This window comes from Pelophylax lessonae (assembly GCF_965119305.1).
Source record: "Pelophylax lessonae genome assembly, chromosome: 7".
Lineage (NCBI taxonomy): Eukaryota > Metazoa > Chordata > Amphibia > Anura > Ranidae > Pelophylax > Pelophylax lessonae.
This window is the reverse complement of record NC_138774.1, coordinates 273049753-273077594: the sequence shown is the minus strand read 5'-3', so window position 1 is coordinate 273077594 and position 27842 is coordinate 273049753. Positions and strand designations below refer to the sequence as shown.

Sequence of the window (27842 nt, the reverse complement as noted above, 5' to 3'; positions counted from 1 at the left end):
AGCAACGAAAACGCTGATGTCCTGCGAAGATGGGGATATGAAGATAGGCATCCTAAATCTCTATGGACGCCAGGAAATCCCCCTGATGCAGGGAGGCCACCACTGTATGGATGGACTCCATCTCTTCCAAGACCAGAATTGGACGCACCTAGCCCTTTTTCCTGGGCATTGTGAACAGGTTCGACTAGAACTCCTCCAAGGAATGGGAACTACCACTGCTTGTTGCATCAAGCTGTCCCCTGCAAAGCTTTTTAAGCGACCCGGGGATGTCGAATATTGGAAGGGAAGAATCGCACCGGTGGAAGTGATCGAAACTCGATCTTGTATCCCGACCATATGACCTTGAACCCCTTTATCCGGGATTCTGGAAAGCCCTGGATCCGGAAACCGGTGAAGACGTCCCCCCACCCTAGGGATGGGTGGGGCCCATTATGTCAATCCAACGGGATAACAGTGGCTTTATTTAGTCTGGAAATTGGTGAGTCCACTATTGGTGGTACCGTCCATCTTTGTAATGAGGGATTCCTCAAAATGATAGCGCCTAGCAATGCGTTTGGAAATAGCAGGGCTCGTTTACGGACGACCCCATTTGAGCAAGGGAAACCCTTCATCATTTTGGTAGGCTTGCTAGTACCAAAAAAAGGAATACGAGTCTCCGCTACCTCTGCCGGTGTAACCTCAAGATTTAAGGTTTCCCGGACAGACACAACTAGTGCTTCCACCAACGCTTCTTGTGCTATGGCGGAGGCAGAAGCGTCCTCCTTACTGTCTGAGGAGACCATACCTGAGACAACAACAACCCCAGAAAAGGGGCTGCAATGACCAGCTCAGAATCCGTATCTGAAGTATCAGATGACATAGGGGTAGGCGGGGGTCGCTCTTCTTGACCCCCGTCCCTGACAGGCTATCTCCACCCGGGATACCAAAGACTCCAAAACTGCTGATAATGCATCATCACAAATGGGGTACTGGAGGGTCCTGCGGCCACCCGGAGGGGATCAGGTGGGGATACATGTGTGGCAGGGTTCATGTAACAAGACACTTGCCAGCAAACACAAAAAAATTAATTGCAAGAAAAAAACATTTTTTTTTTTTTTTTAACTTAGTCCCCCAGCGCAATAGCGCCCCTCAGTCTACCTGCTTGGACCCCTCAGAAAGAGAGAGAGAGAGAGAGAGAGAGAGAGAGAGAGAGAGAGAGAGACCCCAAGGCTCACCTGATGCACAGAAGTTTCTTATCAACTTGCTTCCAGCACTGTCTGTTACAGACAGGAAGTCTTTGGCTTGCTTTCCCTGGGCCAAGGAGGCGGCTCCGCCCCTTTACACGCCTTCCGGTGCCTCCCAATTACTCCACGAGGTGTTTGGTCACATCAAACATGGCCGCCCCCATGCTGGAGACACGAGGCTACGCAAATATGGCGGCCTTGTGTGATCTGCAAGAAAAAATGGCGGCGGTCTGAATAGGATAGCGGCGGCTTGCAAGCTAGCAGCGGCCTGCGGGAGGTGTGCATTCGGCCTGTGCGGCCTACGGGAATGCCTCGGCCTGCGGGAGGCTGTGTGGCCTGTGGAAGTGACCGGCTTTCTGGAGGGATGGCGATCTGTGGCTGCAGTGACTCAGGCATAGGCATCGGCCTGTGTACACACTATGACAGGTAGGATACCTCTATACCTCAATAGTAATGCCTTTTAGTAGTCTGCCACTGACTTCAGTCACCCTTACAGTCATATAGTGACTTTAGATTGTCAGCTCCCAAACCAAGCCTCCTGGTTTCTGTTCACAAAATCACACTCAAAATTGGGGGATCTGTGACCTGTTATAGGATAGAGGGGAGACCCAGAAACTGAGTGTCCGACCATCCCAGAGAGGGGCCCGCGTCCACCAACAAACCCGACAGGGGGAGAGGGGGAACATTCTACTCACCATACCGGAACCAGGCGGGCGCCAACTCCTGACAGAACCCCTCTCCACCGGGGTGGGGGGGCTGTCGACCAATACGGACGCCGTGACTCTGCTGGTCATTGGCGTCCAGGCGAGACGTTTAACTCGCAGGGTCAGTCCCCGTCCAGTGGGACTATGTCGCGGCCGACCCAGCGCGGAGCTATGGCCTGCACGCGCTCGTAGGCTGAACTGGGGTGACCACTGGATCTCAACATCCAGCCCGTCGCCCAGTTTCAGCGTACTTGCTTGAAGATCTCACAGGAACACTGGAGAAAAAAAGCTGTTTAAAAAAGTATTTCTAAAAAAAAATCCTGCCAGGACCGAAGATCCTAGCAAGGAATCTAGGTCCTTACTCCTAACTAGACAGAAAAAAACTGATTTGCTGTAGCAGGAAGTGAGAGGATATACCCTCTGGGACTGCCCCTAGGGTGTGGCCATTAGGTTTTCTTTCCTGTCTAGTCCTACTCCTGTAGAGGGCAGTATAACCCGAGTTGTTATTAATCAACGAGGACTACGTCTGTCAATGAGCGACAGAGAAATATAGTGTTAGTTAGTCCAATATATGACTTCAGTCGTGCCAATTAAGATGGCCCTGATTGATTAACATTGCTTTTGTTATGTCAAGCGACCTGGGGCGACACAAGTCGCCTCACAAGTCGTGCTAGTATTTATTTATTGATATGTATTTATTATATTTATTGTAGTGTTAGAGACAGCAGTACAATCACATGTGTTTTGGATTATCCTGCCTATTACGTTTGTATTAGTGCCCTTATTCATCTATTGAAAGGCAGCGCCATTCACCTCACTACTCCCTTATCCAAAGTGCATCTTGGCCCTGCAAATGACCAGTATCACATAGGTGCCATTTGTTCCCGTTTGCAGGGGACAGTCCCAGTTTTGAGGGGTCTGTCCCCAGCAAACAAATATCCCAGGGGTGCAGCTCGACCTGCAACACAGCCATCCCAATATGACGCTGCTAGACTCTATAGCTGATTGAGCACGTGCAGCAATACTGAAAGGCTGGCTTTCTTTTTCTGATTTTTTGAATTTAAAAACGAAGGAATTCGTAATTTGACTTGGGGAAGTAGAGGCAGCACAAGAAGACAACCAGTTATGCTGTATGTCAGAAAAATGCTGACATGGAGGAGAGAGCAGAGGGATGAGCTCATCATTATGGGGCTGTTCCTTCACTGCCCAATTGCAAAAGGCACGGACCTGACTAGGCTGTATTGATGAACTTCAAAGAAGAGAAAAATCAGGTCATCAACTTGTCTCTACTGTCTGGCAGGCTATGTAAATGTCAGGACTGGATCAACAATAAATACAAATCCTTTGATTAGCAAAACATCTCCTATATTACAGTATGTGCTGCAACTGCACTTTTAGTGGTTTGCCTGGAGTACAGCTTTACCAAGTATATATCGATAGAGGAAATTTATGCTATCCCTATATATGCATCCCCATGAAGCTACACCATACATCCATCACTGCTAATAAAAGGTAACATCTTATAGGCATATAAAACTTTTCTGTATACCAATATATAATGTATACATGGGTCTATTCCTATACATGTATTTAGCGCAGTGTAACAGAAAAAAGTAGAATAAACTTCTTTAAACATAATATATATTCTATATACAGCTATTAAAGAGATAGGACGTCTTATTTGAGCCCTTTACTGCTATCTGTGTTGGCCCCCCCAGACGTATGTGACCGTATTGAGCCTCTTGGTATGTGAATGATGATCATTACTTGCAATAGTATGTTTAACATTAGAAAAACATATTTTGCTTTGATTAAATTAATAACATTTGTTTTGTAACTAGGCATATGTGGCGTATTTGTGGCTGGTCTTGAGGAAGAACGAAGCCTAACGTGTCAACCACTATGCCAAATCAACACTTCTTGTGTGAAGCCATATATAGAGGTTATATGGTTGTGCCATAACCTCATGGTTTATCTATGCATGCAAAATGTGTGTTGTTTTTAGGCATTATGGCATCGACTATGTCTTATATGATATTTAATACGTTATTATTTTATTAATCTACCGTCCCATGTGAGCGCCTTTAAGATCCACCATTAGCAGGACATGGTTCCTGCAAGCCTTTTACTGTACTAATTTGCGTTTGTATTTTTGGCACCCAAATACATTACCATACATTTTCCAACATTAAACCTCATTTGCCATGTAGTTGCCCACCCCATTATTTGTTCAGGTCTTCTTGTAAGGTTTCCACTTACTGCGTAAATGTTATTGCCCTGCTTAGCTTAGTATCGTCCTCAAATACAGAGATTAAGCTGGTCATCCCATCCCATCCCAATTTATGAATAAATTAAACAGGATTGGTCCCAGGACAGAACCCTGGAGGACCCCACTTTTCACACCAGACCATTCCGAGTACTCCCCATTTATTACCACCCTCTGGACTCTCCCCTGAAGCCAGTTTTCAATCCAGGTACTCAATCTATGGTCCATACCTACGTAGCTTAGTTTGTACGGTAAATGTTTGTGGGGAACTGTGTCAAATGCCTTTGCAAAATCCAGATACACCACGTCCACAGGCCGTCCTTTATCTAGAGATGGTAGCTAACTTCTTCATAGAAGGTTAAAATGTTTGGTCTGACCAGAACGATTCTTCATGAAACCATGCTGATTACTACTACTGATACTGTTTTCAATACTAAAATCTTGTATATAGTCCCTTATCCACTCCAATAGCTTGCAGACTATTGATGTTAGGCTAACGGCCTGTAGTTACCAGAGATATAGGTCAGCCCCTTTTTAAATATTGGTGCCACGTTGGCTTTTCTCCAATCAGCTGGTACCGTTCCAGTCAGTAAACTGTCCAGAAAAGATAGGAACAATGGTCTGGCTATCACCTGGCTGAGTTCCTTAAAGCGGAGTTCCACCCATTTTTAATACGTTGGATTACATAGATGTATGTAATCCCCTTTAAAACTACTTTTACCAATGGAAACTTTTTTTTTGTTTTGCTAGTAAATACCTTATTTTCTTGTTTATTCCTCCTCTCCTCACTTCCGGGTCCGATCGGCGATGACGTCATTCGGCGATTCGCAGTGTGTGCTGGGATGTATTCCATTCCAGAAATCTCACAGTATTACCCAGGAGCTGAGCTGTACTGTGTGTATTGAGCCCGTGACCTGCCCCGCCTCCTCTCAGTGAGTTGTACTGTATGCATTGTATTCAGGCCGTGCTCTGCCCCGCCTCCGCCCCGCCTCCTCTCAGTGAGCTCAGTGAGGATATAATGCTTTCAGTCCTCGCTCACTGAGAGGAGGCGGGGCGGAGGCGGGGCAGAGCACGGCCTGAATACAATGCATACATTACAACTCACTGAGAGGAGGCGGGGCAGGTCATGGCCTGAATACACACAGTAAAGCTCAGCTCATGGGTAATACTGCGAGATTTCTGGCATGGAATACATGCCAGCACACACTGTGAATCGCCGAATGACGTCATCGGCGATCGGACCCGGAAGTGAGGAGAGGAGGAATAAACAAGAAAATAAGGTATTTACTAGCAAAAAAAAAGTTTCCATTGGTAAAAGTTGTTTTAAAAAGGGGATTACATACATCTAAAGTTACGAAAATGGGTGGAACTCCACTTTAAGGACCCTCGGGTGTAAGCCATCTGGTCCCGGTGACTATCTTTGTTAAGTTTTTCAAGTACATTTCTGAGTCTTCTGTTAATCATGCGGGTGCTTCCTATGTTGTGTTATTAACATTAACATTACAGTCTAGATTACTGTGCCCCCCCCCCCAATTCTTTTGTGAAGACTAAGTAGAAAAATGTATTCTAAATCTTTGCCTTCTCTCTGTCCCTTGTGGCCAAATTCCCTTCATCACCCCTTATGGGGCCAATATGTTCTGGCCTCACTTTCTTACTATTTATATACCTAAAGAATTAGTTTTTTTTTTTACTCTCTTTCACTTTGTGTCTTTCGTGTTGTATCTATATTCTGTGTAATATAAATATTTCCTATGATCATAAACACCATCTAGTGGCTATAATGCTTTGTTTTTAAATATCTCATTCAGGAGAAAAAAAACACAATATGGCCACTAGATGGCGATTATGGTCATACGAAGATAATTATATTATACAAAATATGGCAGCATTATTTTTTTTTTTACATAGACCCCAGGGAAAACTTAATATGTTGACAAGGCATAATGTAATCCAGCTTGTACAAGCATAAAGAAACAAGGTCATTAACAAATTTATTTTTTTTTTTAACTTGTTTTTACTGTCCTGACTTACAATACTAAATTTGGCAGCAGGAAGTTTTTTAAACCAACCCTTCCTTATTTCACTATTTATAGAAGCTGCTGTCAAATATAAACTATAAGCAGCTCACCAAAGTACTGTATAGTCATTTAACTAAAACTCTGCTCTAATTTTCCACCCAATCATTCCTCCTGTGGGAGTTGCAATCTTGCCTCTTGCAGCACATAGAGGAATGGGAGTCAGGCTGCCAACCATAGCCTGCATGACAAACACACCTCTTCTTTTCCTGTGATAGTCATGTTGTGTCGCTGCTCTCAGCATAAGTCAGCAGCCAGGGAAAAGGTTGGAGAAATAAGGGCTTAGACCCTGACTTTTGACAAAGTCAAAATTTACATATAGGGGGCAGCATTGTTTCGTCTTTTTATGCTCCATGTTTTGCGATAATAAAGAACCGATTTTAACCTCCCTGGCGGTCTGATTATGTCAGGATTTCTGTGCTAAAAGCGGTACATTGTTTTGCATGGAAATCTGTTTTACATTTTAAAACTCACCTTCCCCTGCGATCCCCCGCCGTCCTCCCGCTGTGTGCTCGGCTGATGCCGGAACCTGTCTTCCGGTTCCCTTCCCTGCAAGTGTTGCGACGGGGGGGTAGGGTGTAACCCGCAGCAATTTCAAAAATGTAAATACACCAAATGAGATGATACAAAGCTGTGATCCTAACGGATTACACTGTATCATGCCATTTCACCACAAGATTTCACCTGGTGGCTTTTCCAGTGCCCTGCCTGTGCTTTTCCAGTTCTTTGTGCCTGGAAAATTGAGAAATTTAGACAAACTGGAAAACGGTGACAGCAAAACGGAGTTACTTGAAGAACACAGCGATAGCGATTCGTGGGAAAGTTCGTCATCAGGTACGGAAAGTGACGACAGTGACGATTCTGATGTCTCTTTCTGGCACATCGCTCCGTTGTAAATTCTGAAGAATCATTTGATAATCTTCCCAAATTCCACAAGCGATGTGTCAGAAAGAGACATCAGAATCGTCGCTGTCGTCACTTTCCGTACCGGATGACGAATTTTCCCACGAATCGCTATCGCTCAGTTCTTCAAGTAACTCCGATTCCCTGTCGCTGTTTTCCAGTTCGTCTAAAAGCGATTTTGCAAAAAAAACAAAACGCTTTTTGGACGCCATGGTCGTTCTCTATTTTCCAGGCGCAAAGAACTGGAAAAGCACAGGCAGGGCACTGGAAAAATCACCAGGTGAAATCCTGTGGTGAAATGGGATGATACAGTGTAATCCGTTAGGATCACAACTTTGTATCATCTCATTTGGTGTATTTACATTTTTGAAATTGCGGCCGGTTCCACCCCCCTGCGTCGCAACGCTGGCAGGGAAGGGAACCGACAGGTGCCGGCATTGGCCGAGCACAGAGCGGGGAGAGACAGTGAGGACTACAGGGAGGACGGCGGGGGATCGCAGGGAAGGTAAGTAACATTCTGGGGTAATCCCAAGTGTGGCTCAGGGTTACCGCTTTTGGTACTGAAAGTTAGCCCGACTCACACTCGGGAATACCGCTAGGGAGGTTAAACAGCTAATTAAAGGTACAACTTTCCTAACATGATGCGGAAATCGGTTTACTCTCATTGCACTCAATTTATAGTGACCCTTTAAAACAGAACTCCAGAAAAAAATCAACAAGATAAAAATGAATAACCAATTTACAGATAAACCAGCGTTTCTCACAATATTTACTTGCAAAGCAGAGTTTTCTGCTGCAGTACTTCTTTTCTACCACAGGATACCCTCAGTCTGATGGCCAGCATCATTCAATCCACTTCCTCTGAGCCCAGGTCATCCTGCACCCACTGAGCCTGCAGCTGAACAGTGAAAGCAGATCAGTGATGATCTAATTTCTCTGTCACTCTGCTGTCTCCTTGTAGTTCCGCAACAGCTGGAGGGCTGTAGTTTGAGGATCCCTGCTTTAGAGTCACTCTGCACATTCTGCAGTTTGGTGTGTTTAGTCTCCTTCTATCCCATCAGCATGTTTAGTGACAGCACATTGACTTTTATGTTAAATTGTTACCAAACCCAGGAGCCTGTATTCGCTATATCTGGTCTCCCACAGTACACAGAACATGGAAATGCAATTATTTTAGTAAATTTAAACTGCTAAATACCTTTTCTAATTAGTAGTATATAGCAGTCTTGTGATTTCCATCAATGTCTGATTAAAGCTTGTAGGAGGAGTTTTCATTCAACTCTGTCCAATGAGGTTGCAGGACCCCTGACCTTTTGTCTGGACAGTGCTGATTGGCCCTGTGCTGATCACATGCACCCAAGAAAAATAAAAATAAAAACTCTCTAGCAATACACACCAAACTGAGCATGTGCATAGTGACTCTAAAGCATGGATCCTCAAACTACGGCCCTCCAACTGTTGCAGAACTACACCTCCCATGAGGCATTGTTAAACTCTGACATTCACAGACATGACTAGGCATGATGGGAATTGTAGTTCTTGAACAGCTGGAGGGCCATAGTTTTAAGAACCTTGCTCTAAAGACTCTGCCTTATCAGGAGATGGTTTGGGGACAGTGGAAGAAGGGGAGGATCAGAGAAGACAGGATCAAACAGCCTTTTTACACAATGTGCTGGATTAACCCCTTAGGTTCCACAGTGAGTATAACAAGCATGCTTTACTGTTGTGGATTTAGTAACACTTTAATGATTACAGATCTACATTTATGTGTAACATCAACATCTGCCTGGAGTTAAGCTTTAAATCAACTTTCAGGTCTCAGGAACTCCTGCTAAAAATGACTATATTTACAACTCATGATACATTAGTGAGATGGTCAGTGGGAAGAATGCTCCTTACACTGGTGATCATTGGGAAGAATTACCTCCTTCCAGAATGCTAAAAAGATCAATGGTGTCATTGGGAAGTTATCTGAGCAGTAGAAATGGCTCATTGCTCAAGGAACCCCTAGCAACCTTTGCAAGAACCCTGGGGTTCCATGGAACCCTGGTTGAGAAACCCTGCTGTAAACAATCAATGAGCTAATTTACCATTCCGTTCTGCCTTACCCTTATGAGAACCTGGAATGAACCACAAGCAGCCGTTTTGTTCAGTCGCATCTTCAACAGCAATCCAGAATCCTATGATCTGACCAAGGGGTTCCGTGTGCAGGAAAGTGGCGTCCTGGTGAGGTGTGACTGGTGCAAAAAATTAAGTGGGTTTAAACAACAATCAAGCAGAGCTAATAAATTAAAATCAATTACTGTAGAGTTCTTTTCAAAGTTATAGGGAACAAGAAAAGTTAATTGTGCCTAAGCAGTACCCTGAAAAATGACTTTTTGTCTTCAATTTCTCCTTAAATATATCAGTACACTTCCTTATATTTATCTCTGCAGTGTGAGATCTAAGGCACTTCTGCCTCTGAGTGCTAGTCCAAGGAAATCTGGAGTGAGATTTGGTGATATCCCTTCTGTGCTGATCACTGTCCTCTTTGCTGAAGGCTCTGAATGAGGAAGCAAAGCCCTGCTTCTATCAAGATGTCTGCCTCCACAAACAGACACCATAGGTCTGTAATAAGAATAGATCAGCTTCTTGGAGACAACGGGTGACTAGTCATTTGCCTTTTTACCAAACTTTCTCTTAGGCACAGCATACATATTTCAGTTCCTCGAGAAGCACAGAGGGGTGCCAGATTAGGTGCAGCATTAATGATACTCCAGCTTATAATAAGCAAGACAAATATCTAAGCATGCCAATATCTTCTATGCAGGATGTGGAAACCTTACAAGCAGGCCTGAACAAAATAACGGGGTGGGCAACTACATGGCAGATGAGGTTTAATGTTGAAAAATGTAAAGTAATGCACTTGGGGGCCAGAAACCTGAAAGCAAGCTACTCACTAGGGGGGGAACCTCTGGGTGAGTCTAGGATGGAAAAGGACCTGGGGGTACTGGTAGACAACAGGCTTGGCAGTGGCATGCAATGCCAAGCCGCTGCAAGCAAAGCCAATAGAATACTGGGATGTATAAAAAAGGGGATTCACTCCAGAAATAAAGAGATTATTCTCCCTCTCTACAAGACTCTGGTCCGGCCACATCTGGAGTATTCTGTCCAGTTCTGGGCACCGGTCCTCAGAAAGGATGTGCTGGAACTGGAGAGAGTACAGAGAAGGGCAACAAAAATAATTAGGGGAATGGAGGACATCAGCTATGAGGAAAGACTACAAGCACTGAACCTATTCTCTCTGGAGAAGAGACGATTGAGGGGGGATATGATATCAATGTACAAATACTGTACTGGTGACGCTAGCATATGGAACAACCTATTCCGAGAAAGGGAATACAATAAGACACGTGGCCACTCACTAAAACTAGAGGAAAGGCGGTTTAACCTTAAAATACGTAAGGGGTTCTTCACTGTCAGAGCAGTAAGGATGTGGAATTCTCTTCCACAAGCAGTCGTATCAGCAGGGAGCATCGATAGTTTCAAAAAACTATTAGATGGGCACCTTAAAGACCACAACATACAGGGGTATACAATGTACAACATACAGGGGTATATAATGTACGGTTAACAGCAAACACACACACACATCATAGGTTGAACTGGATGGACGGATGTCTTTTTTTTTCAACCTCACAAAACTATAACTATGTAAAAGGGCAACTCACATCTTGGTAGATCAAATGAGCATCTATAAAATCATTCTGGTCAGTCCTCGGGCTCTCCTGGATGGTTCTGGGGAAATAGCGGCATCAGGCAATGGAGATGTACTGGTGGAAGACAGTAGTAATATGGCAGATTGTTGCATTAACTAGCATGGAACGCAAGATGTTGCCGGACGTGACGTCACTATGGAGGCCGTGCAGACGTAAAAGGGGCGGTAATGAGTTTAGAAGCTCATGCATCAGATAGTTCAGTTCCCCTCTAATATACTCCAGCTTCCCATTTTTAGATGTGATTACATAGTTAGTGAGGTTGAAAAAAGACACCAGTCTATCCAGTTCAACCCATGATGAGTGTGTGTGTGTGTGTTTTGCTACATTGGGTACATACACACATAGGCATATTAGAGGAGGAGAGTATGCAGGCTGAAAAAAATTAGAGGCACGCTCAGGAGAGCAGCTGAAAATCAGAAAAACATGGAACGCATCTAAATGCGCATAAATGCTAGAGGCATTTCAGCAATAATGCATTCCAATGGCCAGAATATTATCAATAAAATGCATTAATGGTCAAACTCTAAATGCATATGCAATATGTGGCAGCATTTTTCTGCCAGGAGTTCTGAAGTTGAGAGGGGCTTTAACAGACACCCCATGTGCAACTCCACCATTCACAACAAATTACACCCATATTTAGGATGTAACAGTGCCAAGTGAACCCCCCACCCCACTCCCTAAAAGCCCTCCAATGACAGTGTGCAAGAGTTATTCTCCCCTGCAGCAGCTGTCACTTGAATTTTGTGGGGCTGTGCATGGCTCCCCAGAAGACAGACTTGTAGTTCTCAATAGGATACAAGTGCGGAGAGCACCGCACTGGTAGTCCATTAACCCTTCCTCCAGCTCTCCAACAGAAAGCCTGTACCTTTGTATAGGTATGGAGGAAGAGTCTGCAGAAGCCTGGCACTGCACCTGTTATCCACTGATTGCGTGGGCAATGGCCTGCAGGCTCCTAGGCAAAAAATAAATGCACTTTTTTTTTTCCTACAAAAATATGTGCATTTATTATTTTTTAGAAGGCGGACTTAGCCTTTAAAGCAAAAGCACTTTACAGCACTGCCAAGCAGGAAGCAGATCCCACATAAGTAATATGGAAATACAGCTGCCCCATGGACATACATATTTGCAAACTGTACAAAGAAAAGCATTTTTTTTTCTTAGCACACTAAGATTTGTTATAAAAGACAATACTTGCCCAGTTCCATCCTTTTGGTCCCATGTAAAGGTATGCATAGCTATTAGATGACCCAATCCTTCCCAGGCACCGGAATCTGCCAGCAGGGGTCCTAAACATATATGGAGAGGTGGGGGGGGGGGCGTTTTGTATTTATCCTATATAGAGGGGTAAGGTAAGAAGAATATGGACCTCTCTGCCACCAAATCACAAGCAGGAAATGGAAAGGAGTCGAGAATTTTCATGCTAACCAATCTGTAACTGTGTGTTTGCAGGTACCGCAACACGGAGTCTTCCTTTAAACTCCAACTGCTGGCTAAAAAAGTGAGATCCCCCTCTACCTGCACCAGTATGGAAGGAAGGTGTCACAACATCTGCTGAATTTTCTATTTACATATCTATTTTCAGGCATTGCGGGACAATACACTGAGGTTAAGGAATCAAGGGATTACTGGCACACCAAAATATCCTATACTGCGTATATATAGGAGGTATGTTATCAAGATGCCTTACCTTCTCCTCCAATGTTAGGTTGCTGCAATAAAAAAATAAAAAAAGTAAAGGTTGTTACAATATTGTACGTCATCATAACTATACATATACTACACGTGATATACAGTGCCATTTTTAGAGCATTAAAGGGCCCCGGGCAATGCAGTGTGCTGGGGCCCCACCTACACAATCACCCACGAGAATAAAAATGCAAATTATTGATAAGGCGATATTCATTGGTACAGCAGTGCCAGGCTAATGACAGCTTCCAAGTTCGGCTGCTGGGCCTGGTGAACACACATACGGACGGGAGTCAGACTCGACTGTCCTGTGTATGTCTGTTCCTGTGGAGGCAGACAGGCATTCCTGCAGTTTTGGGCTCCTCACCCCACGGCCCAAGTGGCCTGATAGCAGCGCAGGGCCGACAAGCGCTTACCACCTGCTAAGTTCGGAGGGAATCGGGACAAATGCTTGGCTGGGGCTGGGTTGCTGGGCAGGTGGACCCCCTGGGCAAGTGGGGCCCCCGGGCAGCGTGCCCATTCGGTAAGATGGCCCTGGTGATATCACATATAGTATATAAACAACAGTAGTTCTCTGGAATAATATACTGAGCAAAAGAACAGCTGCATAATGCCTATTGTAAGGGCCGTACCATTCACAACTGACCTGTCTCGTACTGTTTGGAGGAGATGGTTGGCTGTGTACACCAATCAGCCATAACATTATGACCACTGACAGGTCACAGGAATATCGCATTACAATGGCATCAGAAAATTGGTGGGATATATTAGGCAGCAAGTGAACATGTTGTCAATGAAGTTGATGTGGTGAAAGCAGAAAAAAAAATGGGCAGTTTGTTGTGTATGGGGCTGTGAAGCCCATGGTGACCCGTGTCCACAGCCAAAAGCTTCTACAATGGTCACATTAACATCAGAACTGGACTACGGAGCAATGGTAGAAGGTGGCCTGGTATGATGAATCACATTTTTTTTCACATAATGTGGGTGGCCGGGTTCGTGTGCGTCACTTACCTGGGGAAGGGATGGCACCAGGAGGCAGTATAAGAAGGCAAGTCAGCAGAGCCAGTGTGATGCTTTGGGCTATGTTCTGCTGGGAAACCTTCCTGCCATTCATGTGGATGTTACTTTGGTGTCCATGCCTCAATAGGTCAGGGCTGTTTTAGCAAAAGGGGGCCCTACTCAATATTAGGTGGGTGGTCATAATGTCATTGCTAATTGGTGTACAGGTCCACTTTATTAGGCTGTGGTCTACTATACGTTACATTACATGTGTTTCAGCCAGAAAATTGGTGCCCATGTGAATCAATCTTACATTTCTATAATGTTTCTGCCTCTACGTCTTAACACTTGTTTAACCACAAAGCGCAATGCATCAAGTTCACTTTAATGCCCACCCATCCCCTTGCTTATTTTCACCTTGCCTTCACTCTCCTGCCACTCCGATTATTTCCAAGTATAGGGAATCATCTGATTACTTCCTATTGCTCCCACAATGCAGCGCTGGGTGCCCAAGCAGCCAAACAAGTCAAGTACTGTCAAGTAGGGGCAGGGAGATAGTCCTCAGCCCTGTGTAAGCTCCAACCATACAGACTTGAAACTTGCACAGGGTTCCTATGTTTGTGCTTCTCACTTTAAATTAAATTACAGGAGAAGTGCGGGAAAAAACAAACACACATACTCACCTACATACTGCAGCATCAGTCCCACATTGACTAAAGCCTAGTACACACGCAACGAATTTCCGCCGACCGGTCGTCCATCTTTTGTCCAGTGTGGTGTTTTGTTGGTTGGAATGTGCCTAGACTGCACACGAATTTTCCCGCACGACAAAATTCTACTTTAGAAGTGATGTCATGTGTTGGTTTGCTTTCTTTGTGTTCTTTCTTCTCTGAGCATGCCCAGTCTTGCTCATAAGATTTTTCCCTGTCGAAATCTGTACTGCCTTCACGAAAATCGGACGTGTTTTGACGGAGGACAAACATTTTATAGCCTGCACACCAGAGTTTTTTCGGCCGAAGAGTCGGTTGTCGGAAGCATCATTCTAACAAGCCGAAAATCGGCAGATCTGTCGGACGAAAATTCCCGGCCGAATTTCGACTCGTGTGTACGGGCCTTAACACTGAGAACTGAGCTTTCACATGACTGCTGATCACTCAGTTCTCGGGGCAGCTCTCAGCAGCGTGTGGAGAGGTTGAGCTAGCTGCCAAATAAGGCATACGAGTGGATCCCAACAATATTGGTTGGATTCTTCCAGAGCCTGGTGCATCTTTACTACATCAGCTGACAGCAGGCAGTAGCCCACTATCAATCAGCTGACTCTGGGTGACAGAAAAGGAAAAGTAAGTGCACTTCTGTGACCCACAAGAGAAGTATGGTCCATAATGCTTTGGTCATACATCTCTTTTAAAACATTTATTATATCATCTAACAGAGCACTTTAATGCACACACGTGGGTTGATTTACTAAAACTGAAGAGTGCAAAATCTGGTGCAGCTTTGCATGGTAGCCAATCAGCTGTTCACTTTAGCTTATTCAATTAAGCTTTGACAAAAAACCTGAAAGCTGAGGCAGAGGTGCACCAGATTTTGCAGTCTTCAGTTTTAGTAAATCAACCCCACTGTGTTTTGGAAAATGTTTGACTGCCTTTAAAATTAGAAGTTTTGTAGATATAGAATCACAATATATAGGTGCCTAGATTACCTTAAAAATATACATGCTCTGGACTATGACTGGCTTTACTAGGCCCAACCGACATCCCACCTCCTGTGTGGATAAAACAGAAATAAATGTTATCCGAGAACAATTCTAAAGAAAGTAAAGGCCACAATAAAAGAATGCTCACATACCTGTATTTTGGGGGAGTTGGTGATGCTTTTAAATACCGGGACATAAGCGTGTAGAGCTGAATTAAAGAAGAAAATTCAAGGAGTAAACATACAGTATTTATCTCCTATTTGCAATAAAATAAAGCAATAGCAAACCATATGGTAGTATTCTGCTGCTGGAAAAGAAAAGATGAAAATATTAGGGAAAAGCATTCCACACTTGTTTTTGGGGTTAGGTACCTCCGGCCTAAGGATTGGTGGGACTTTATGGGCAAGGTATAAATAGTAACGATGAATACAATACTTAGTAAAATAAGTTTTGTTTACTGTATGGAAAATCTTATATATACAGTGTACAATGGTAATGGTGAGGGGTTGTAGGCCCCTGAGTGAGAAGGGTGAGAAAGATAATGAAATGGTGACAATGTGTAAATACTACTACACAGCCAGTAAGTTGTACACTCCAAATAACACTCAGTATCTTTGAGACAAATACGATTCTCCTAAACTCACTTAATACCTTGCAGGCTCACAAGGCTCACGCTCTCGCTGTTTCTTGAGGGAACTCCATCTCCACTTGCGGCAAAACAAATGTATGTAACAATATTGTTTGGAGATACCATTGTTTGATATATCAATCAATAGGCATCACCAATATGTAACTTAGATTATCTATATGATTATTTCAGGAATATAATGTGACTTACACCCTTGAAAAAGGCTCTAGGATCGAGCCGAAACGCGTCGGAACGCAAAAAGAGGAAAACTCTCTTAAACGAAATAGAGAAACTTCCTATCTTACCAAGTCACTATTTACACATTGTCACCATTTCATTATCTTTCTCACCCTTCTCACTCAGGGGCCTACAACCCCTCACCATTACCATTGTACACTGTATATATAAGATTTTCCATACAGTAAACAAAACTTATTTTACTAAGTATTGTATTCATCGTTACTATTTATACCTTGCCCATAAAGTCCCACCAATCCTTAGGCCGGAGGTACCTAACCCCAAAAACATTACGAAAGGGACGGTGGCAAACCATACACTATTTTATAGGTGGATAATGATCAAACAACCCCCAGCATTCCACACTTGGTCCCCACCAACCTAGGCACCACTGAGTATAAGGGATTTTGTAGACAGAAGATAGCCTAAATTACTCAATTTAGAGTCAAGTAAGTCAAGTAAAGTCAGTACTAGAAACAATAACATTAAAATTACATTATAACACAATTTTTTATAGGTTAGGTATTCTGCTATGCTAAATACAGATATTAGCAACATACAATATACATTTTCTTACCGTGTCCTATTTTATTCACTGATTTTTCTTTTGCTACGAGAAATTCACCTGTAAAATATAAATCATCATCACTGATTTATATAGATTTACTGTTACAATGTTATTATAGTGCTCAGCAGATTCTATAGATTTCTAAAGCTGGCCTGTATGAATTTCAGGTTCTGCGGGCTTAACACTTGGCATATTCTTTATAGTCTTATTGTACAATCTATGAACAAAGTTTCTTTAGATTTTCTTCACTAGAATGAATGAATAAATCCAAAATTACAAAAGTGAGCTTTCAACCCTGCAGATGGGGGTCAAAACACGTTTTATTCACACGTTAATGAAAAACTAAATGATGGGCACTCAAGGATGTTCTTATATCATAATGAGGAGTAAAGCTGGAAACACTATCCAACTTTTGTGGTTAGATTTCCTTCAGATTTACCTTTTCTATGTAGTGCAAGGGCCTGCCAGATTGCATACAAATTGAAAGTGTTTAGGTTTGACCTCATATTATATGGTTTTGGTAAGTCTAAAGGAAAAAAAGTCTTCAGAAAATCTTAGTGTGTATGGCCCATTAGGCATATCAAGTGCCTAAAGAAAGACAAAAGAGGAAAGAGGGGGAGTAAACCAGTACACAGTAATGAGGAAAACTAAGTAAAAGCAAACTGGATTTGCACACTACAACCACCCAATCCAACAGGATTGGGTGGTTGTAGTATACAAATGCAGCTTGCTTTTACTTAGTTTTCCTTATTTACATGTTACCAAATTAAATGGGATTTCCAATGATCAGATGTTCTCCAGACCTTTCTTTGTTATGCTCCTCGCCCATTACTACAGCTATCACAGGTTGAAGGGACCAGCAAATCTGAGATCTGAGCAGCCACAGCAGTCTCTACAAAGTCCAAGGCTACCTCAGAAATTCACTGATTCTGCATCTACCGGGATGAGGACTATAGCTGGGGATTGATAAATTCAAAATTTGGACGGTTCATCAGGTACCGGCCAAATTTTGATCCATGTGTGACTGTCATTGCTCGAATGGGAATGTTGGAAACTTTTTGTCGATCAGTGCCTGCAGCCGCTGTCCTGGCAGGGGAAGGTGTGGGGGATGGAGGAATCCATTATTTTTTTCATTCAGCCAGCTGACTAAATGAAAGAAAAAACACCCATCTATGACCAGCTATACTTTAAAGCTAAATTACTGCTGGTTAAGAATGAGTCCAAAGCTTCCGCTGTCCTAGCAGGGGAAGGTGTGGGGATGGAGGAATCCATACTTTTTTTCATTCAGCCAGCGGACTAAATGAAAGAAAAAACATCCATCAGTCCAACACCAATGAGTCCAAAGCTTGGCCATAGGTTCACTTTAAGCAATGTCTCTGCTTAGTGCATGTAAAAAAATCTATATCATACAGTTATATTACCTTTATCATTGAACACCCCTTTCTCAAAAAAGAAGCGTATCTTGTCTCCACTGTTAAGGAAATAGTCAGCGCTCCCCTGTAAGAAGGATACACTTAAAAGGGAAACTAAATTCATGCAAAATATACTTTAAAGTGATATTACAGACCATTTAACCACACATGAAGTCACATGCTTTGGAACATTTTGTCCAACACCTCAAATCATCATCCTAATTTCTAACCATTTGCCTAGTCACCCATGAATGTTATTAAAGTTGACTTTAAAGCCAAATGGTTTAACATTTTAAATTAGTTGCTTATAGTAGGACTTTAATGCTCTTGCTATTCTTTTATAAAATTCCCCTTGGTTTTTGCTCCGCTAACTGTGCCCCAGCCCTGCTGGCCCATTTGTGGAACGTGGGTACCCCTTGTAACTCCCAGGACCTATGGAGTCTCACCGGATTCTCCAGTATGGGCATGCTCCTGCCACTCCTCTCCTCCTCCACATCAGTTATTGACAGTGGCTCCTAAGGCTCTGTTCCTCTCACTCTGCCTGTGTGTGCAGGGTTGGGAGTAGCTGTGTGGAAGGTTAAAGTTACAAAAACGGGGTCATGCATGTACCAATGACTCCAGGGAAACTCCATAGGTTTCAGCAGGAACAGGGGTCACCATTATTTCTTAGGTTAACCAGCCTGGCTGGGACACAGTTAGTTGAGCTAGAGCAAGAACATAGGGGACATTTTTAAAAAGAATTGCAGGAGCAAGCAAGTCCTACTATGAGCATCTAATTTAAAATGTGACTATCTGTGGTTGTTTCAAAAATAAATCTGATCACATCTAAAATCAGAATCCTGCCAGACCCCTGTGATGGGTTGATTTCCCTAACTTCCTATCTACAGTAGTCACTGGAAGAGAAAATGAGGGTCCCCACAACAGGTTTCACAGAAACTGTAAAATTCTGATAAAAATTCTAACCATTTCCTTCTGTCCAAAAAAAAAAAAAAAAGAATTGGCTGGAGTTAACATTTTAAGCTTTGTTTTGTCTAAATTGGCATCTAACATGGAATAATAAAACTACACAGCGAAATGAGTCATGCATACACATTTTTGTAAAGGTGTGGGCCATATACCATATAGTACATCATTCTGAAAGCTATTAATATCTAGAGTTCCCATGCTGTACCAGGGTTTGCTGGTCTTTTAAAGGTCAGTCCACCAAAAAGCGGTATTTTACTAATAGGTGGAACCTAGTGGGCCAATTATATGTATTAGATGGTCCAACGGCAGAAAGAGGTCTCTGCCATGATTCCCAACTCTGTTCCTGGCTAGCTGGGAGTTTAGTGAACCCAACTTTGCATGTTCTTGTTTCACCCAACACAGTAGGAAGATCTCATATTAGACACAGCAGGTGTCTAACCAAGGGGATCTCTTTAATAGATTTTCCAAGGGATAGAAAAAAGTAAATCAGGCAGTTTTCTTTTTGAGCATTTACCAATGTCATTTGCTATGCAAAACTGAAAACCGGTTTTGCATAGAAAGATTATTTTATTACATTAGGTATGTTCCCGTCATGCTGAGCACTTGTTTGGAGTTGCTGGCACTAGGATATGGCCCGTTGCATACCTGGGCTCGGAGCTGTTCTTCTTGCTGTGTGGAGAACTCTGTTCGTAAGTGAGGAGGCACGTCCATCTCTTGTATTATCCTCCCTATTTCTTCCTTCATGGACTTGCATTCTTCTTCGTTAAACAGTCTCTCCAGAACCAAAAACCCATTTTCACGGAACTGCACATCAAACATCCAATATTGCATACAAGATATTAATATGAATGTTTATAACAACAATAAGACTACAGCTACAGTCAGGTCCATAAATATTGGGACATCGACACAATTCTAATCTTTTTGGCTCTATCCACCACCACAATGGATTTGAAATGAAACAAACAAGATGTGCTTTAACTGCAGACTTTCAGCTTTAATTTGAGGATATTTACATCCAAATCAGGTGAAAGGTGTAGGAATTACAACAGTTTGTATTTGTGCCTCCCACTTTCTAAGGGACCAAAAGTAATGGGACAATTGGCTGCTCAACTGTTCCATGGCCAGGTGTGTGTTGTTCCCTCATTATCCCATTTACAAGGAGCAGATAAAAGGTCCAGAGTTCATTTCAAGCGTGCTATTTGCAATCTGTTGCTGTCAACTCTCAATATGAGATCCAAAGAGCTGTCACTATCAGTGAAGCAAGCCATCATTAGGCTGAAAAAACAAAACAAACCCATCAGAGAGATAGCAAAAACATTAGGTGTGGCCAAATCAACTGTTTGGAACATCCTTAAAAAGAAAGAACGCACTGGTGGGTTCAGCAACACCAAAAGACTCGGAAGACAACGGAAAACAACTGTGGTGGATGACCAAAGAATTCTTTCCCAGGTGAAGAAAACACCCTTCACAACAGTTGGCCAGATCAAGAACGCTCTCCAGGAGGTAGGTGTATGTGTGTCAAAGTCAACAATCAAGAGAAAACTTCACCAGAGCGAATACAGAGGGTTCACCACAAGATGTAAACCATTGGTGAGCCTCAAAAACAGGAAGGCCAGATTAGAGTTTGCCAAACAACATCTAAAAAAGCCTTCATAGTACTGGAACAACATCCTATGGACAGATGAGACCAAGATCAACTGGTTCTCTTGCATTTATGGATGATGTGACTGCTGACAAAAGCAGCAGGATGAATTCTGAAGTGTTTTGGGCTATATTATCTGCTCATATTCAGCCAAATGCTTCAGAACTCATTGGACGGCGCTTCACAGTGCAGATGGACAATGACCTGAAGCATACTGCGAAAGCAACCAAAGAGTTTTTTAAGGGAAAGAAGTGGAATGTTATGCAATGGCTAAGTCAATCACCTGACCTGAATCCGATTGAGCATTCATTTCACTTGCTGAAGACAAAACTGAAGGGAAAATAACCCAAGAACAAGCAGGAACTGAAGACAGTTGCAGTAGAGCCCTGGCAGAGCATCACCAGGGATGAAACCCAGCGTCTGGTGATGTCTATGCGTTCCAGACTTCAGGCTGTAATTGACTGCAAAGGATTTGCAACCAAGTATTAAAAAGTGAAAGTTTGATTTATGATTGTTAATCTGTCCCATTACTTTTGGTCCCTTAAAAAGTGGGAGGCACATATACAAACGGTTGTAATTCTTACACCATTCACCTGATTTGGATGTAAATACCCTCAAATTAAAGCTGAAAGTCTGCAGTTAAAGTACATCTTGTTTGTTTCATTTTAAATCCATTGTGGTGGTGTATAGAGCCAAAAAAAAAAATGGTGTCAATGTCCCAATATTTATAGAGCTGACTGTTTAACAATGATTTACATTTTTTGCTACCAAGAGATTTACCACTCACTGACAGCTGCCTCTTTAGGCAGAGCTACACGGGAGATTTTAGTTGAGCTACAACATTTACTAGAGATTAATTGCTAAGAAGTAGCAATTGATCATTAAGCAGATAGAACTAAAGAATCCCTATGGAATAAACTACACAAAGATATAACGTGTAGTAGCTACTTGTAGGGATCAACTGTAGATGAATGATTCATTGCACACTTAAGCAAGACAGAACAACACTACATTTGACTTGTGTAGCGTATCCCATAAGGAGCCATCTGTTCCATTTGTTTAGTGATCAATTTCTACTCCTAGAAAGGAATTACTAGTGATTTTGGTTAAGCCGGCCAAAGATGGTTTGAATCTCGACCGATTCAGCAAGGACCAGATTAGATTCAAACCATTTATGGGCAGGCTTAATGTACAACCAGCATGTCAGATTGTCTGCATGCGATCACGGTCAGTTGCTACAGCTGCTAGCAATTATCAATGTGTACTCCCGGCAAGGACGGCTTCCCGCACCCCCCCCTTTCCCCCACGAAGAGAACATAACTGTCTTGAGGAGGGAATCAAGCAATTTTCTTTCCTGCAGCCCGATGTTGCAGGAAAGTAGTTTGCACCATCTATGGCAGGCCTAAAGGTATTAAAGCTGGTCATACACAGATCGAATTTCAGCCAGTTCCTGCTGAATCAGATGAAATTTGTTCCTTGGGGTACCCTGTCACCACCACCCGCCTCAACAAAAGACAATTTTCCATTGACTTTTGCCAAAGGAGGAGGGTAGAAAATTTTCAGGCAATCATCACATGGAATCAGATGCAACCTTCACCTGGGCATTTGGACAGCCATGGGTTCCGGCTGTTAACATACAATAGCCAACACAGCAGATTCATCCATCCATGATGTTTAGGAATGGGGGCTGGGCGAATCAAGCAGTGAAGTTTGTTATGCCACTGGGGATAAAAATCTTATGAACAGGCACCTTCAAAACCCCCTGTGTAGTTCTAGCCCAAAGATTTCCAAACTGTTTAGCTCAATGACCAGTTCATGAGGTTTCAGGTTGTTCATTGACCGCCAATCATTTTGAAGTAAGGGAGTATGCTTTGTAATGTGAACATTTACTTACTGTATATCCCAGAAGGGAGAGGATGGAAGGTCACAGACAACACGCAAAGCACAATGTTAATCAAGGCCAGTAACAAGACATATCTAATACAGAAAACTCAAGGCTGTCCTCACTGGAGTTTTACCATTCAACCCTGGTTAGCACAGTCTCACCACTAGTAACCTCACTTTTAAGATCAGGGACTGTCATGGACCTCCACCAAGAGATTGACCCCACTCCTTCTTCCATAATTTATTGACCACCAACTAATTCCTGGTCATTTACTGACCCCCCCCCCCTTTTAATTCCCACTTTTTTTTATCAACCCCTTAGAAAGTCCCATCAACTCTTGGCGGTCACTTTTGACCACTTTACCACCAATACGGGACTGCCAGCACGTGAATAAAGCAGAACCCATGTTTTCGGTTTTAAAATTTAGTGGGGCTTCACCATGGGAATGAATGGAAATTCTATCATGCATATGAAAAAGAGCCTGGCATGGAAATTCCTGCAGCGATGGCAGTGCGGCTCCCAAATATTTAAGACCAAGCAGTCAAGATCTCATAGGAGCATGCAGAGGTAAATACAAGACCTTGGAGGATTGCTGGAAGGAAATGATTCTTGTATTAGAGGTGCAGTGACCCTTTAAATCTCTTAGTTGCTGAAGACAGAATCTAGGGCTATGGTTAGAGATTAGTCTTTGTTTCTAAGAGATTTAACGGTTTGTTGGCAGTAACCTCATTTGTAGCACACTGAAATGATCTGTGCTGCTAATGAGAGGACAGGCAACAAGTAGTCAATCTCTCTGTCAGAAAGAGATTTCATGGTCCATGTATCCCTAGGCTTAAATCACTCATGTCACCTAACCTCTACATGAAATATGTATCCTAATGTATCAGTGAAGTTTCACCACTGATGCTATTATTGAACAAAACCTGCAATTTATTCTGGGACACCTGTCATGAGAAAAGCATTGATGGTGTCAATGCTGACCTCCTTCACAAAATGCTAGGAGTTTGACACCCCTGCTTAACAGCATCCCCCTTGCTCTCCTGTTTCTTGACAACTCTAAAAATATGCATTTCTCATAACTTTATTTCCCGTTGACAATGGTCACAAAGTCAAATGGGATGAATGTTTTTTTCCAGCAAGGATACAGAGAGCAATAAAAAGCTAACAGGGGCTAAAAAAAACTTCACTCTCTTAAAAACTAAACTAAACACCTTAGTCACAAATAGCCTTCTCTTGTGTAATTCCCTATGTAGATTATGCATGAATAGGTTCACTTTTTGTAGTCTCTACTATTTTGGCAAATACAAGCAGTAATACTGAACCTAGAAAATAACATCTGTATCCCATTGAAACTGAAAACAGCCCTCGTTTACTAAGCTTTGACCGTTAATTGCCATAATGACCTTTATTTTAAGCAATACATGCCAAAAATAACATAAAATATATAATCAAATGATATTTGTTATGACAAATGACATTTGAGTTAAAACGGAGTTCCGGCCTCGGGGATGAAATTTAGATAAAAATACACCTGGGACAGTCAGGGCTAGTACATTCCATAATGGAGAGCCTCTGAACTGTCCCGGGTCGCGCTTACCTTTTAGAAGAAATACTTACCTTGAAAATATCTTCTCCAGCGCTGCCATCTCAGGTGTGGGCAGCTAAAGCCAGCGCGTCCTCTTCTGCATCCTCTTCTGTGTCCTCTTCGTCCCAGAATGCCCTGCACCGGCCCCGCTCGTCACTTCCGAGGCATGCGCAACATCCCTGCACAGCTTCTGGGCATGCCCAGAAGCTGTTTAGCAGGGAATGACGCGCCTGCACCGGAACTGACGAGCCGGGGCCGGTGCAGGCGCATTGACTCCTGGGAGCGATGACGTTCAGCTCCCAGGAGTCAATGCAAGCAGGAAAAGACGGCGCGGGCCACGGCCGAAGAGGGAAGAAGTTGAAGGAAGGCAAGTATACTTTCTTAAAAAATAAAGGTAAGAAAAGAAAAAATAAATTCAGGAGTATCCATTTGTTTTTTAGGGCATTTACAGCAAGCGGATGGGCCAAAGTTGTTTTTGAGCCCGGAACTCCGCTTGGGGAACACACTATAAAAAAATCGGGCGAACGATTGTCCCATTTTCCTTGCGGTTTCACAGAAAGTTGGAAACCGATGAAAGAAAATTCATACAAAAAAGGCTTTTTTGTTGTTTATTGTTTGATCATGCACAGTCTTTCTTTTCTGATTTTTCTTGTACAAAAATCGTCCGAAAACGGTACACATTAAATGAAAATGATTCGGTTTTTTTCCGTACGAGAAACATTTTGGAGTTTGTTACTTCGAGAATTTTCATACGAAAATTCAGAATCGGCTGTGGAAAGTTGTGTACACACTATACGAAAATTGTGTGAAAATTCTTTGGACGAAAAGGTTTGCCCGATTTTCCTATAGTGTGTACGAGCCTTTACAGTTTAGTAAATGAAGCGTAGCGTAGGAAGCGATTTCCCAGCATGTCTCAATACGTATCAGTCAGGCTGCCCCTGCTCACAGCTGATACTATTATGTAAAGACTAAACAACTGCTGCAAAGAATAACAACGATCAGGTTTTGCAGAACTAAAACTCCCAGCATGCCCTGCTAATCAGACATTAAAATTTAGGAGATGCACCTGGTGTAAAGAATACAGGTAGATAAATGGAGAATTTTTCTCACCTTCTGGACCTGTTCATCTGTCAGCAGAGCCATATTGAGCTGTGCAAAGCCGCCTGTGACCTCCTGACCAGGGGAGGATAGGAGAAAACACAGCAGATGATCCAAGGAGATAAAGTACAAGAGGCCCCTGCATTCCTCCCTGGCCATGTGACCGTAATCAGCTGACCAAAAGACAAAAGACACTTCGCAAAAAAAAAAAAAAACAACAACAACTTGCATTTTTGCATTAACTGTTATTGTGTGCAGATTAAAGTGGACCTGTCATACTGGTTTTGAAGAAAGGCAAGCCAAAAAAGGGGATTTTCTTCTTTTCTGTCCCGGTGTATACAATGCAAAACCATGCGCAGAATGTAAGGAAAGACACGAGGGATATTAGAACTGAATGGTGTTTATTATAACAAGTGTTTACAGAACTCTTCATTTATTCGTTTTATATATATATATATATATATATATATATATATATATATATATATAGATATACAGTGGGTGCGGAAAGTATTCAGACCCCCTTAAATTTTTCACTCTTTTTTATATTGCAGCCATTTGCTAAAATCATTTAAGTTCATTCTTCTTCCTCATGAATGTACACATAGCACCCCATACTGACAGAAAAACACAGAATTGTTGACATTGTTGCAGATTTATTAAAAAAGAAAAACTGAAATATCACATGGTCCTAAGTATTCAGACCCTTTGCTGTGACACTCATATATTTAACTCAGGTGCTTTCCATTTCTTCTGATCATCCTTGAGATGGTTCTACACCTTCATTTGAGTCCAGCTGTGTTTGATTATACTGATTGGACTTGATTAGGAAAGCCACACACCTGTCTATATAAGACCTTCCAGATCACAATGCATGTCAGAGCAAATGAGAATCATGAGGTCAAAGGAACTGCCTGAAGAGCTCAGAGACAGAATTGTGGCAAGGCACAGATCTGGCCAAGGTTACAAAAAGATTTCTGCTGCACTTAAGGTTCCTAAGAGCACAGTGGCCTCCATAATCCTCAAATAGAAGACGTTTGGGACGACCAGAACCCTTCCTAGAGCTGGCCGTCTGGCCAAACTGAGCTATCGGGGGAGAAGAGCCTTGGTGAGAGAGGTAAAGAAGAACCCAAAGATCACTGTGGCTGAGCTCCAGAGATGCAGTCAGGAGATGGGAGAAAGTTGTAGAAAGTCAACCATCACTGCAGCCCTCCACTAGTCGGGGGTTTATGGCAGAGTGGCCCGACGGAAGCCTCTCCTCAGTGTAAGACCCATGAAAGCCCGCATGGAGTTTGCTAAAAAACACCTGAAGGACTCCAAGATGGTGAGAATAAGATTCTCTGGTCTGATGAGACCAAAATAGAACTTTTTGGCCTTAAATCTAAGCGGTATGTGTGGAGAAAACCAGGCACTGCTCATCACCTGTCCAACACAGTCCCAACAGTGAAGCATGGTGGTGGCAGCATCATGCTGTGGGGGTGTTTTTCAGCTGCAGGGACAGGACGACTGGTTGCAATCGAGGGAAAGATGAATGCGGCCAAGTACAGGGATATCCTGGACAAAAACCTTCTCCAGAGTGCTCTGGACCTCAGACTGGGCCGAAGGTTTACCTTCCAACAAGACAATGACCCTAAGCACACAGCTAAAATAACGAAGGAGTGGCTTCACAACAACTCCGTGACTGTTCTTGAATGGCCCAGCCAGAGCCCTGACTTAAACCCAATTGAGCATCTCTGGAGAGACCTAAAAATGGCTGTCCACCAACGTTTACCATCCAACCTGACAGAACTGGAGAGGATCTGCAAGGAGGAATGGCAGAGGATCCCCAAATCCAGGTGTGAAAGACTTGTTGCATCTTTCCCAAAAAGACTCCTGGCTGTATTAGATCAAAAGGGGGCTTCTACTAAATACTGAGCAAAGGGTCTGAATACTTAGGACCATGTGATATTTCAGTTTTTCTTTTTTAATAAATCTGCAACAATGTCAACAATTCTGTGTTTTTCTGTCAGTATGGGGTGCTATGTGTACATTCATGAGGAAGAAGAATGAACTTAAATGATTTTAGCAAATGGCTGCAATATAACAAAGCGTGAAAAATTTAAGGGGGTCTGAATACTTTCCTTACCCACTGTATATACACATACATATACACACACAGGTATATAGCGCTGACAAATTACACAGTGCTTTACACATACTGGGTATTGTATTGCACATTCACATCAATCCCTGCCCTCCAGGACCTTACAATCGAAGGTCCCTAAACTCACATTCATGCATGAATACACTATAATACCAAAAGTATTGGGACGCCTGCCTTTACACGCATATGAACTTTAATGGCATCCCAGTTTTAGTTGTAGCACCGTAAACAACAACAAACACAGGGGCGCATAGGCCTAGTGCCTATGCGCCCCTGCATTTGTTGTTGTTTACAGTGTTTCCAGACTTCCCTGGTCGTGTAAGGAGCAGCAAGGCCGTAGCATTCCTCCTGGGTTGTGGTGT

General features: G+C 42.9%; 1 protein-coding gene across 1 annotated transcript in view; it reads right to left on the bottom strand.

Annotated features, from left to right (window-relative positions):
• PHYHD1 (phytanoyl-CoA dioxygenase domain containing 1) overlaps positions 1-25484 on the bottom strand; it is a 39935-nt gene extending 14451 nt beyond the window's left edge. Inside the window, exons 1-8 of the mRNA XM_082263937.1 lie at positions 25350-25484; positions 19770-19928; positions 18168-18243; positions 16756-16803; positions 15466-15521; positions 15320-15382; positions 12620-12641; positions 9280-9408 (exon numbers count right to left, since the gene is read on the bottom strand). Of these exons, the coding sequence (XP_082120063.1) occupies positions 9280-9408; positions 12620-12641; positions 15320-15382; positions 15466-15521; positions 16756-16803; positions 18168-18243; positions 19770-19928; positions 25350-25382 (586 nt within the window). The 5' untranslated portion in view covers positions 25383-25484. The remainder of the gene's footprint in view (positions 1-9279; positions 9409-12619; positions 12642-15319; positions 15383-15465; positions 15522-16755; positions 16804-18167; positions 18244-19769; positions 19929-25349) is intronic.
• Positions 25485-27842: the final 2358 nt, after the last annotated feature.